Source organism: Misgurnus anguillicaudatus, chromosome 17, assembly GCF_027580225.2.
Source record: "Misgurnus anguillicaudatus chromosome 17, ASM2758022v2, whole genome shotgun sequence".
NCBI classification, from domain to species: Eukaryota; Metazoa; Chordata; class Actinopteri; order Cypriniformes; family Cobitidae; genus Misgurnus; species Misgurnus anguillicaudatus.
In genome coordinates, this window is record NC_073353.2 from 6869765 (window position 1) to 6884006 (window position 14242).

Consider the following 14242-nt stretch of genomic DNA (forward strand, 5'->3'; position numbering starts at 1 on the left):
TATTACGATCATTTTATGCATCTGTGCAAAGTTTCGCGGAAGGATAAAAATGTTAATTTAAAACAAATATGCCAATTAAATGTTTCAAATTTATATTTATGTCCGGTTTTTTTCTTATGTGACAAGTAGCCGTGTAATAAGCAGGATAATGTACAGGCAGCCTGTAGTTATCGGGAAATAAGCCCCTTCACTGTCGGGGCTTATTTCCCGATAACTACCGGCTGCCTCTACATTATCCCTTACGTAAACACTGATGATTTTCAAATGAGCAGCAGCACAGATGTCACATATAGTACGGTATTAATGTAAGCAGAGTAGGGACAGATATCATGCATTACTTTGATCTCTCATATGAAACTCATATGTCATTTCATACCCTGATATTTTCTGAGCTCTTCACTCCAGAGGCTCTGAGTCCCATAATGTCTCTCATCATGAATGAACACCACAGATGAAGCTCCTGCATCGTCTGCATTCTGAATCAGCTCCTGAGATGTCACATCACATTTACAGTCATCATACAGGCCAACATTCATGCCGATAAACAGATATTTCATGTGCTTAAAACTAAAGCCTACTACTTTTTATGTTGGCTTCATTTTATGAAATAATGTCTGGTTTAACATTAAATAGTTGTAACAATCAAAAATGGCATTAGAAAATGTGTACTTCTAAAAATTAAAAAAGTCATGGCACATCAAAGCATCCAATACTAGTATAAAGTGCTATACAACGTCCAATAAACAGTAAAGGTGTTATTTTATTCCAGTAAACATACCTTTAGTATTTGTCCCCCATCTGGGTATCTTCTCAAAATCTCTTTCAGATAATCAATAAATGGAGGGGACGTCGCACCAAATCTGTTTCTGTATTAAAGCATATTAAAAATTACCACACAAAACACATGCAAATTCAATTCAATGTTCTAAAATACATGAATAAACAGTTCATTTAATTGTTATTGTATTCATAATTGTCTGTGAAACATCAAACAATGTTTTCTTTAAGGTTTTCACATGGGTTGTTTCCCAGACAGTGATTACCTTAAGCCAGGACTAGGCCTTAGTTTAATTGGGAAATATAACTAGTTTTAACAAACATGCCCTACTAAAACATTACTTGTGTTTATTTTGAGGCAATACTAAGGGCACTGATGTATTTTAAGATATGTCAGTGCAAGTTGTTTTTTAGTTTGGACAGCACTTACATTTATTTTAGTCTAGGATTAGTCTAAGCCCTTTCCGGGAAACTGCCTCTAAATGTACCTTACAAGCAGTGCTGTTTAATGGATAGTTTCCTGGACAGGGTTTGGATTAAGCCAGGACTAGGCCTTATTTTAGGACATTTGAGTCATGTCAGTGCTAGCTGTTTAAAGTTAAGACACCTCAAACATGTTTTTAGTCTGGGACTAGTCTTAAGAACGGTCTGGGAAACTGCCCCAAAATGATATATTCATTTTAAGATGAAAAACAAATCAATCAAAACTGTGACTTACTTTTTCTTCTTGAGCTTCGATTCTGAACTCATTGTGTTTTTTTACAGTCTCCGCTGTGCTGAAACAAATTGAGAAAAAAGCTATTAACTTCTATTATCTATTAATCTTAAATATCTGTGTGGGGCAGGGCAAGGAGTACATGGCATTTTTAAAGGTTTAGGGAAAGTTGAAAGACTGACGACTACATTGTTTTTGTGGACTAGATTTGTTGAACTACATTTCCCACAATCCTACTGCCATATTCCAGTGCACTTCATTGCCCATAATTTCTTAGCTGAGGTCTATAAGTAGGCCTCACCCCTACCCTTTGTTCTCTTACATTGGTGAGGTGTGGTTCTGTAAATGGGCACCCAGCCATGTTTGTGAATCCTTTCCATAGGATGTGATATGTTTTTGTCAGCATTGTGTATTTGAATTTGGCGAATTGAATGTTTACCATTATCAAAACTGAATTTACAGATATATTATGTTTGATATTGTTGTATGAGATTGATCTTCTTTATTACTTGTGTGAGCTTGATTTCTTTGTTTTATTGTTTGTAGTGACCAAAAAACATCATTGACATCCTAATGTGCATCCTGATAGCCAAGGATTAGGTTGTGTTCTGTGTTTTGACAAGACACACCACCAAGTTCTACATTTCAACTGGACCCTGGATACATTTGACATCTGTTATCCAACAATTTCTACAAAACAATAATGCTGCATAATATATGCAAACTGCCATTTGCATTCAGTGTTTTTAATCTCCATCAGGATGATCCAAAGATGTCGATGCAGGACCACCAAGCAGCCTGTGTTATGAACAATAGACTGGGCAATGCACTTGAAGCGACGGGTCTCCTCAGGGCAGCAGTGCGGTGCTCTTTATTGGCTCATTGGAGGACTCCCATTCCAGGTCGACTTACTCCACTACTTTGGTGAGGATGACCATGAACTCCTCTTGCACCACAGCCGGACGCTCGACATCAGAGGACTTTTCTTAAGAACCTGGTTCAGTCCTTTTCTGTAGTCGCGATGGACAATACTTTCTCCTCATCCCACTGACATACCATAGGAAATAGCCTTGAAAGGACCAGGGTGCACTGGTGGTCCGTGACAGCACAAGGGCATAGGACTGTATGCTTGCTATCCCAGAAAGGCAGCTGTACAGCCCGCAGCATGTGTAGGAACAGCAGATAACCAGCATTCCAGACCCTGCTGTTATTTTGACTGGATTTTGGTGGGTTAACACACAAACAGGTATCCAATATGATCACATAAGACAACTGACCAACATCTTTTATGGCCTCATTGTCAAAGCTGAGAGGCAGAAGACTCTTGATTGGTCCACACCATTTATCTATATCCTATCGAACTCCCTTCACCCCATCCGAATCCAGGCCGATCGTAAATTCTTTAAGCACATAGCCTGGCTTTACAAAAGTATTGGCTAAACCAAAGGACAAATCTTTACATCCTTCCACCAAAAAAATGGACTTAAAACCATCACCTATTGACTTCATACTCATTTAGAGACACTGACATTCTGAATTAAATCTCTATGTTATGAACATATGAATAAATGTATGTATGATATGGTAACATTTTGCTGTCACATTCAGGATAATGCCAATGGCATTTAAGAAGTGGTTTGGTAAGTGGGAAATGCATAGATGAAATTCTAAAGACAAAAGATAAACTCTGTACTTTATGCTATGCAAATAAATTCCTCACAGTGAAGAGAGGTGGGCACATTTTGTGGGTTTCCTCTGACATCAGCAGCCAATCACGGTGATGCATCAGGAAAAGTGCCAATATACAAACTCCTACTTATTTGAAAAGTTAAAAAAGTTATTTTTTTCTAGACGTTGCTCACTGAGTCTCACCCTGAAAAGCAAGACATTAACACCTAAGTTCTGAGTCTCCCACCTGCATGCTAGGAGACTGAAACAGAGCACACATCCAGTTTCTGAATTTCCCCATAAATTGTAACAGGACAAACCAAAACCCTCATCGTTCTGAGTCTTCATGTGTTAAGAGACTGAAACAGAGCACACAACTTCTGAGTCTCCCGCTGAGAGAGACAATAACAGATCATCGATAAACCAACCAAGTTCCCGAGTCCTTGTTCTGAGTTTGACAACAGAGCCTGAACCAGATTGACAAGTTCTGAGTTTTTTGCCTGTGCGTCCAGAGATAAAGCGGATCACACCACGTTCCAAGCTTCTCGTCCAGAAAGGCAATCACTGGCGTCTGCAACAAGGTGAAGCTCAGATGAGCAAACCTTCACTTAAGGGACCTTCATCTTTACTTTTATTTTCTATTCTTTGCATTTAAGTTTTCTTTTTCTGTTTTCTTTAATATTTTAGTATCATTTAGTAGTGTTTTTAGTTTCTTGTTTACCTTCACTGTGTCTTATGTTGATAATACAGTTAAAGGGTTCTACAAGCTGGCCAGAATCTCACAAAATCCTTCAGATAAATTAGATGGCAAACTTACTCTAATTTACATATTTTCTTATTTGTTAAATTATCTATTTAGATCATTCTTATTGTTAAAGTGAAATTCTTTAGCTGGCGCCCCGAAGTAGAGGAGTGAGGGGTCATCTGATACACACACACGCACACACACACACACACACTTGAGGTGAAACCTCAAGTGTCCTGTGTTTGGCATACTAGTCTCGCGTAGCTAGACCTTGATGTGTTTTTCGCTGCTTTTTCTGGACAAAGCCCGCCCATGAGTTGTTGACTGACATGTCAAACAACCAATGACAGTTTGTTTTGTCTAGCGTCACGTTTTGGACTCCCCACAATAATGAGCCAGCTGGCAACAAGTCATTTATTAAAAATAACCAGCCAACCGAATAGCATACTAATAAACATTACTTACCATAGAAAACTGTTGTGCACTTCATCAACAGTCACACCATTGAGACGCTCCCGTTAAACATCTGTTTGAAGCATATCTCTCCACTTTGTAACACCTACAAGCAATTCAGGAGAACCAAACTTTTTACTCCATTAACTGGCTGAAGCAAAATTCTTGGATGTCTTTTAGAGAGTCTATGCCACGAACTTTGCATATTTTTGTGAATCCAATGTTTAGCTCATGATAACTTGTCATTATTATCCACATGAACTCAATGCTCAATGGAACGTCAGAGCTTTGTTTTCCAGGGCCCGAAACTAATCGCGACACTCGCGTCTCCTGGAAATCCGATTTATTTCAACCAATCACAGACGACTTCGACATTCTCACAGGTTTCTAGAAAAGTGTACGAAAAACATCAGACGTTTAGCCAACAGTCTGTGGGCGTGACGTCTGAGGCTGAGACTAATTGCATACTAACCAATTGTTGCCCCATGTGAAAATCACAAAATTAATTGGTGCCCATGTCAAAATAACTGCACATTTATGAAGGATGCGAATTCCCTCAGAGCAATGACTATCCAGACCTGGAGCAACCAGACTGGGAACTCGTTGCAATGCAGGTATTTGGATCTGGAGAGCGCTTCCTCTGTGTGGGCCAGGCAGTATACACAGTACTTGTGTGTGTTCTGGAGGTTGATGGGTCCTGAGCGCAAAGCACGTGATTTAGCCATCACGAAAACTATGTAATAGCGAGAAACCGCTTTGTTTGTACATGAATGAGAAAGATTCTAAGGTATGAAGGGGAATGTAGTGAAACACAGGTGTCGACGTTTAACATGGATGCAGATCAACATTCACAATGGAAAATGTATATGTTACTGGTCCTACTCACATCTGCCCCAACAGGACTCGAACCAGAAATCGCCCTGGCATGGCAATGAGACACTCTAGTAAGTAAGCTGAAGGCTAGGGTTGTGACAATTAATCGGGCAAATGCGCGTTTTCTCAATGAATGAATTTGAATGAATTACGGTGAAATGCCGCCACATTCAAAAGCCAGAGGGCGCTTTCGTGCAGAAACTCCATTTGTGCCTCAGAAGAAGTAGCATTACAAACACTAATTCAGTAAATACAGTATCTAGAGGCATATTTATATTGCTGTTCTTCAGATTTTTTCAGGTATTTTCATTATAATTGAGAATATTTTGAATGATTGTGTTTGACGAGTGTTGCTTTTAAATGCGTCAAACTCGTAGTGATTTTAGATTGATAAGGACTTCCTACTGATCACGGAGCCGTAGTACATGCACAAGCTGACAAGCTGTGCATGAAACACTGAATCGGAGCCTTACGATTCAGAATCGATTTTAGACAGGTCTTTTTAATGGGAACGCGATGCATCGATGCCCATCCCTACTGAAGTAGGCCCATCACCTCTTGAGGTCGGGAGTGAGGTTCAATGCTGTAACACATCCTGAAGTTTGCCTTCTCTGAGTTTTTTATTATTAAAGTTAATCAGGTTCAAATGTCAGGAACTCTCCTTTATTCCCCGTTCTTTAAAATTGTGGAATAGCTAACTTATAGGTGCTTAATTATGATGTCTGTTTTGTGTATTTGTGTTATTTATACACATTTATTTTAGAATTTATTTTTTTTATTTCATACTAAGTAATTGCAACGCTGGTCCATGCGTGATATAGTCACGTAATTTCGTGGTATTGGGTTGGTAATTATTGTCTTGGAGTATGTTTATGTTTGACACATTTCAGGATTTTGTACTGCAATGTCCTATCTTATCAAAGTAAACTAAACACTTTTCTCCTGCTCCTAATGTGGCAACTTTCTCAGACATATCTTAAAACCATATCTTAGCTTTTCTACCTACACCTATGATTTTGTTGTGTTATAATTGAGGGGCAACCTTCCGATCTCTCTGATGCAAATTATTGAGTGGCCTCTAGAGGCTGGCTTCGGAGTCAATTCGACTACCATGTTAAAATGCCCAACTTTACAGCAGAAATAAAGCCTATATAGATAATTTTGCACTTCATGAAAACTATGAGTGGGTCGTTTAAACTCTGAGATGTCAAACCTCAAGATGTGTTAGAGCACTAAATAACCTGTAGATTGATCAACAGAAAAATGACCGCTTTAGCAATTATCATGGTTGAAAACAGCTTATTCCAGACCTACATGCGCAAAATGGTGAGGAAATAACGCAATATTTCTTCAGCTCTGTCTTTTACTTCAGAGCTTACACCATGTGGTCATATGGAAAGCACTAGCATTCAATACTGTTCACTCAAGTCAGCACAGCTTAGGCTCAATTAGCAAACAATTACCAAGCTGGAAACAATAAGAGTCAAAATTGAACACATATCTATCAGATCCTTCAATAGATCGATAAAAGGACCCGAATCAGTTCACTGAGCTTTGAAACAATGGATCAACAGAGAAATGAAGGAATAGGTCGAGGTGAAGGAGGAGGAAGAGGAGGAGGGAGAGGAAGAGGAAGAGGGAAAGAAGGAGGTCGAGGTGAAGGAGGAGGAAGAGGAGATGATGAAGGAGGAAGGAGAGGAGGAGGACATGGTGAAGGAGGAAGGAGAGGAGGAGGCAGAGGGAAAGAAGGAGGAGGGAGAGGACGTGGTGAAGGAGGAAGAGGACATGGTGAAAGAGGAGGCAGACGACTTGGTGGAGTAGGAAGAAGAGGAGGATGACGTGGTGAAAGAGGAGGAGGGAGATGAAGGGCAAGGTGACAAGCAGTCTCAGATGAGAGGCGGGCCACTCTAGCTGACCATGTCCTTGTCCATGGTATGACTATAAGAGAGGCTGTGTAATGAGTGCAGCCTAATCTGAGTCACTTCACTGTTGCCTCCATCTTCAGAGCCTTCGGGGTGGAAAACAGATAGATGTATTTACAGTAAGACTGCTCTGTAAAGTAACTTTAGTGTGTACACACTGTTGGACTATGCTACTGGAATAAAGGAATGCATCAAATTGCCTTCCATACAGATCAACATATCAGTAGATGAATGCCAGAAGTGGATCATGCAAGAGGATTTTATGCTCGCTGTTTGGCTAGGACCAATATAGCTTGTGATGTTGACGAGATTCTCTGGCCTGACCCAGAACAAAGACGGGATGTTGAGGAGGAATATTTTTTTATTTTTTATTTTTACAGTTGTGCTGTGTAGCACATGAACGAATAAAAATGTGCTAATGCATACATTGATTGTGTCTTTTTTGGTCATGTGAAAAGGTTTTTGAGGGGGAGATCCACAAGCAACTTACCAGTTTTGGATATATTGTTTTGAATTTATTGCACCAGTGTGTAAGACTATGTTGTAGTGTGTGTGTGTTTTTGAAAGCTTGTGTGTGTTGTCTGAGGGAAAAGTTTGGTTTTTCAGTAAGAGTGAATGGTTTTGAGTGTAGAGCTTAATTTTGACCTGAAAATGTGATGTTTGGAGTATTGGGTAAGATGTTATGCAATTGTGTTTACTGTTTTGAGAATATGATGCATAGTTTCAAGAAATGTGTTTAAGCAACTGAGAAAAACTGTACTAAAAACAAGGGTAATACAAAGAAATCTATCTTGTACTGCTGTGTTACTTTTGTCCCAACTGACAGCAACTTATGTTCAAAGTGAAATTATACTAAAGTCGTTTTACATTTGTACAAAATATCACCTAGTATTGATAGACCACACTTGTGAGTTACTGACCACAGCAAATATATCTCTGAAACATTATCTTTTACAAATTTTCTGAAAAATCGGTGTAAATAAGCCACAATCAAACAATCCCCGGTCAAATCACAGTCAGTGGTATCTTTCTAAAAATCTTTTAACATTACACATTATTTGACCTGATACTGTGTTTAGTTAATATATCACGCACATTCACATTTCTCTGTGTAAAGAGTTTGATCCACTGGTTCATAATTTATGCAATAAAGGGTTAAAGTACTTAAATGGATTCGATTGCAGGGTGCGGTTTGAATGGAATGGAATTGTAGTTAAATGTTAACCTTGTGTCTATCTATTAACTACACTGCAAAAAACGATGTGTCAATTTTTTACACATTGTGTTACTGTAATTCCACTACTTTTAGCGGTAAATATTTTTTAAAATAATAACACAGAAGGTGTGTTAGTATAGGGACAACACATTTAATGTGTTGTCCCTGAACTAACATACCTTTTGTGTTATTATTCATTGTGCCGTCCACCACGGTCCTGTGACATAAGATCAGAAATGTCTTGTCTGCAAGTGTTCATTTTTCACAAAATAGAGTAACGCGAGTAACCAACTCATTTAAATTTCAGTAATTGTAACTGCGTTACTTGATTCAAAAAAATACTTAGTTACATGTTTATTACTGCTAAAAGTTGTGGAATTACAGTAACAGAATTAATTGTAACACATTACTCCCATCACTGTTTTTAACACAACTTGTGTTGTCCCTTTCATTTATTTTAACATGAAATAGCGCATTAAATTGCATGACACACAATGTGTAAAAAATTAACACATCGTTTTTTTGCAGTGTACATGTTTGAACACAATCGTTATTTTTACTTTATTTTATAGTACATTGAAAAAAACCTAATGAAATTATGGTCATTGTATATAGTGACCAATAAAAATCAAATCAATATAATATTTCAGCTTCAGTTACAGTACCCTGTATATCAGCTTTTATCCCATATATCTGATCTTAATGAATATTTCTGAGTTTTTCATTCTCTGTAAAGATTCTCATACTTTGGTATAGGTTTATAGCCTACTTCAAACATTTTATTAAACAGCTTTAAAATCAAATGTTTTCTAACATAACATACAATATATGCATACTGTACAATTGAACCTTTAATTGTTTCTAAGCTGCATTTGATAAACGATGTAGCTACATGAAGATTGTTAGGTTTCTCAAGCTTACCTTCAGTTTAAGCTCATCGTGATGCTTTTCTCAAAGCCGACTGAATAAATGAATGAATAAAGGAAAGCACTGAGAATAAAACACGATGAAATAAACACACCCCTTTTTTTCTCTGGAAAGAATCTGAGTAAAGCGAAACAAAACTTTCATCCGTGCATCCTGTCTTTAATAATGAGTTGACATTTAATCCCTCAAATACCAGGCACATAATGTTACAAACCAAATATAGGAATAGCCTAATAAAAATAAATACATAAAAGCGCCTGTGAACAGTAGCAGTATAACTTTTAATGTCACAGTATGTGTCTTAGGGGCGGTTTCCCGGACAAAGATTAGTTATATTTCCTAATTAAACTAAGGCCTAGTCCTGGCTTAAGGTAATACCTGAAACCACCCCTGAATGTCTTATAATATGTCACAGTACATCGTATTGTAGGGAGCGTGGACACATGAAGCTGCACCCTGTTAAAAAAAACAATAGGAACCATTCAAGAAATTTCCATTACAAATCAGCCATTAACCATTACCAAATGGTTTCCATTACGTAGTGTATTTTGAGTATATTCCATTAGGATTTATTGGTTTGTATAGGTTTCCATTACAAGTTTGTATTGATCCTTAATGGTATCCAATAAACAAAATGCCACAAAGAGAAGAAAACAAACCTCCAAGAGTCCCACAATGAACAATACAGTTTAAAAAAAACTAGATTTATTGGAGTCATAATTTCATGCCGGCTCAGGGACCAACGTTTAATTACCTTTTGGTTTTGAAAACTGAATCAAGTTTCAACATCACACTTTCAACATGGGTAAATTAAGGTCTTTGCCTCAACCGCAAATAAACATAGAAATTTGCATTGATTTTGCATATTGAATCAACGCTGATATCGGGAGGCAGTTTCAACTTCCTAATTTTTAACACTAAATATAGATTTTACTTTACACTGCAAAGTCTGCAACTCACCAAATGATTTACTGGAAACATGCCATGTTTTCAGTGGATTTATAATATGAATGCAACTTGCTGCGCATAACTTACAGTACAACCCCATTCATAAAATTAAATACCCAAAGTAGGTAAAGTTTGAATGTGAACAAATAAGATGGCCTACCGTTTCTAAGTAAATATTAAAGCAGCTGTTAAAATTTATCTTTTATTTTTAAAAACACATTCTTTCAAACAGTTAGGTTTCCAATTAGTAGTGCAGGAGTGGAATATTCCAAATATAGAAAAAAACATAAAAAATTAAACAAAACTTTTTTATTCAAGGAAAACGTCTCGGTTACGTATGTAACCCTCGTTTTCTGAAGGAAGGGAACGGAGACATCACGTCGTGACCGACGAATTAGGAACCGCTTCGCGGGTGACCTATCTACTTCGAGAAACTATGAAAACACCAATGAACTTGGCATGCAGGTATTTGCATAATGCCGGCGCCGCCCCGCCAGGTGCGTATATAAGCCGCAGGTGCATAATACCAAATCAGCTATATTATTGCTGAGAAGCCGAGCAACAGTGCCCAGCCTGAAAACAGCAATGGAACAGCAAACTGTGGCGACGGGACGTAACCGAGAAGTTCCCTTTCAGTCGGTCACTACGACGTCACGTCGTGACCAACGAATTTGGAATCCCTACCAAAACGCCACTGCAGCTGAACCCTTCCAGTGCCTGCAAAAGCCCTCCGCCCTCCACATAAAGGGGCGGAACCTAAGGCGAAATGCAGAAGGCCGGTCACTACCTGTTTCTTAACCCACGATAGTTAACCAGCGAACTGGGGAAGCGTCTAAACTGAGCGGAGCTAGAACACTGCGGAAGCCATCCCCTAAGAAGGTTAAATGGATGACATAAAATATATGAAACAACCGACAGGTTGCTCAAAGAAGTCTCTGAACAATACATGGTATGCAGAGAGATGCAGAGCAGGCTCTGCTAAGGAAAAACGTGGAGGATTAGAACCCCACGGACTATACACACAAATGAACCCCACGTAGGGGACAAATGTGGACGCCTAGCCTACACAGGTTTACAGAGAATACAACAGGGATAGGTTGACAGCGGATGCTCCGCAACATCAGCTATCAGGGCGTGGAGGAGAGGCAAAAACAGTTTTTGTGACGTTTTTGCCCCGATGGCCTTCCATAGTGGTGCAAATGTACAGCACCAAAATAGAGGCTCCAAGCCGACACACGAGCCGACCCTCGGCATTCTTAACTAGTCAGTAGAAAGAACCCGAGTGGAGACCGGCTCGACACGAACACTATAGAATCATGTCAACGTATTAGGTGTCGCCCAGCCTGCAGCTCTACAAATATCTGTTAGCGAGGAACCGCGAGCCAGTGCCCAAGATGATGCCACACTGCGTGTAGAGTGAGCACGTAAATTAAATGGACAGGGCACATTCTGCTTTTGATATGCAAGGGCTATAGTATCCACAATCCAATGGGACATCCTCTGCTTGGTGACAGCTTTTCCTTTCTGCTGACCACCGTAACACACAAAGAGCTGATCTGAGGTCCTAAAACTTTGCATCCTGTCTATATACACACGTAGTGCACAAACAGGGCATAACAAAGCCATGTCTGGTTCTGCCTCCTCCAAAGGCAGCGCTTGGAGATTCACCACTTGATCTCTGAAAGGAGTGGTGGGAACTTTGGGCACAAAGCCGGGCCGGGGTCTCAGTGTTACGCTGGATGCAGCCAGCCCGAACTGAAGGCACGAATCATCGACCGAAAATGCATGAATATCCCCTATCCTCTTAACAGAAGCCAAAGCAAGGAGAGTTAATGTTTTCATAGTAAGAAATTTAACACTCACACTATGCAGAGGCTCAAATGGGGCTTCCTGGAGTGATTTCAGCACCAAGGACAGGTCCCAAGGAGGAATAGAGGGAGGACGCGAAGGATTCAGTCTTTGAGCGCCTCTGAGAAATCTAATGACCAGGTCGTGCTGACCCACTGTTCTACCGTTTACGGGTGAATGGTGAGCTGATATCGCAGCGATATCGACCTTAATAGTGGATGGTGACAGCCTATTCTCCAAACGACGCTGGAGATACAAAAGCACAACACTAATCGGGCATTCTCGGGGGTTTTCACTTTGGGAAGAACACCAGTCGACAAACAGGTTCCATTTAAGCGCGTAAGCTTGTCTCGTAGACGGCGCTGTAAGAATTTTGATTGATCCTGACCAAAAGGTCAGCCCTTCCTGAGAAACAGCATGGACGCCCGAGAATGCAGTGTGTGTGCCCTGTAGGTGCCCGAGGCAGCAGAACATCAAAAGAGAACCTTTTGCAACACAACAACTTTCCTCCAGGACTCACGGCAGGGGACCAAGACCCCCAAAACACCCCTCTCGGGAACCAGAACTTTATCTCGATTACAGGAGACTCCCTGGAGAGTTACACTTGATTTGCAAACACCACATCTCCATACAAATGATGGATCTGCAGACAAATGTCTGACCCCTCTACCCCTCCTTTCTTTGTTACCTCCTCAACACAGGACAGTTTACAGCACACCAGATGATTATGTGTAAGAAAGGTCATATCAAATGTAAATAACAGTGGAAAATATTCATGTCTCACTTCATTACAAAGGTTTTATCGCGACTGGTACACAGGTCTCATTCTCACATCAATAAAACAAATAGTAAAAAGGTTTAATAGAGTTAAGAAAACTTAACTCTACCCAAGGGGCGTACACCCCACTTCAAATGTATCCAGGACGAGGTGCCTCCCATAGGTCTGTAAGAACCAATCACTGCAAACTTCCATTGATAAATAATGTTTACATAATGTTTATTCTATCTGGGTATATAAGGAGAGCTGACAAACATTTCAGGGAATCTGTAACCAGATATCCCGCACAATTACTGTGTGTCGTCTTTACCAGGTATGAAAGGTTTTTATATTTCCTGTTCTAATGTAAATACTATTGGTTTGTATTTGTATTATATTTTATTGAATTTTGAATTGGCTTGAATTGTGATTTTCTTACCTGGTTAATAAATTGTTATGTTTGGATTTATTCTGTGGCTACGAAAGTTATTGACATGATTAGTAAATTACGATGTATCCTTGTTTCCGCAACGTCTGGAAATCAGGCTAGTTTTTTACGGACTAAAATCCCAGACTAGATGGCATAGTAGTACATCAGCGGAGGATTTTAGAGATCCGACTAGCACTTGGCGCTAGTTTAAGTTAAATTAGATGCGTGGAGGCTAATTTCCTGTTTAGAGTAACATGTAAATGTTGTCTGACCACTCTAAATCAGACGAGCCTCAACCTCTGGTTATTTCAATATTAATCTATCTAAGTTGCATATTAAGTTATGTCACGATTATACAAAGCTATCATTGGAGAAGACGGTCAGTTTGTTTTGTGATAGTGGTCGTGAGCCTCTGGTTAGAAACAAATATTGTAATAATTAAGTTGCACCTCTATGGGGACTAAATAAAGTATGTTCAGAGATGAGCACGCATAAAAGGCGGCCTTCTGAACATATGGTCTAACCTCTAGCAGCGACCAAGCCTGATCCGGTTGTGATCGTGGGCCCGCATGATTATTAAATATTAATAAACGGCCGGTGCGTGAGTCCAAAGCGACATGAGTAGCCGAATGAACGGATGCAATAACAAGTAGGGCAAAACAAGAGTAACCAAACATCTGAACAAATTATGATTAAGATTAAAATGATAATAAATGAAACAACAACAAACACACTTTATTAAATTGGAGTCAGATTAAACGAAGGGTTTGTTAACTAAATTGAATGAATGTTTAAATCTATATCTTATTATCCAATGTGAAAGGAAAGACTGAAACGCGCAAGAATCCTTCGCCACGCCTCTGGAGACCGCCATTGGACCAGTGGGTGGTGTCTACCTTACAAGTTGGTGATCCCGACGTGATCTCTCTACCTGAACGGGCGAGTGACGTCTTTCCGACGCGA

At 39.5% G+C, this 14242-nt stretch overlaps 1 protein-coding gene across 1 annotated transcript in view; it reads right to left on the reverse strand.

The window, feature by feature from the left end:
* LOC141350230 (sacsin-like) overlaps positions 1-9385 on the reverse strand; it is a 43853-nt gene extending 34468 nt beyond the window's left edge. The window contains exons 1-4 of the mRNA XM_073854888.1: positions 9291-9385; positions 1496-1553; positions 779-866; positions 377-488 (exon numbers count right to left, since the gene is read on the reverse strand). Of these exons, the coding sequence (XP_073710989.1) occupies positions 377-488; positions 779-866; positions 1496-1527 (232 nt within the window). The 5' untranslated portion in view covers positions 1528-1553; positions 9291-9385. The remainder of the gene's footprint in view (positions 1-376; positions 489-778; positions 867-1495; positions 1554-9290) is intronic.
* Positions 9386-14242: the final 4857 nt, after the last annotated feature.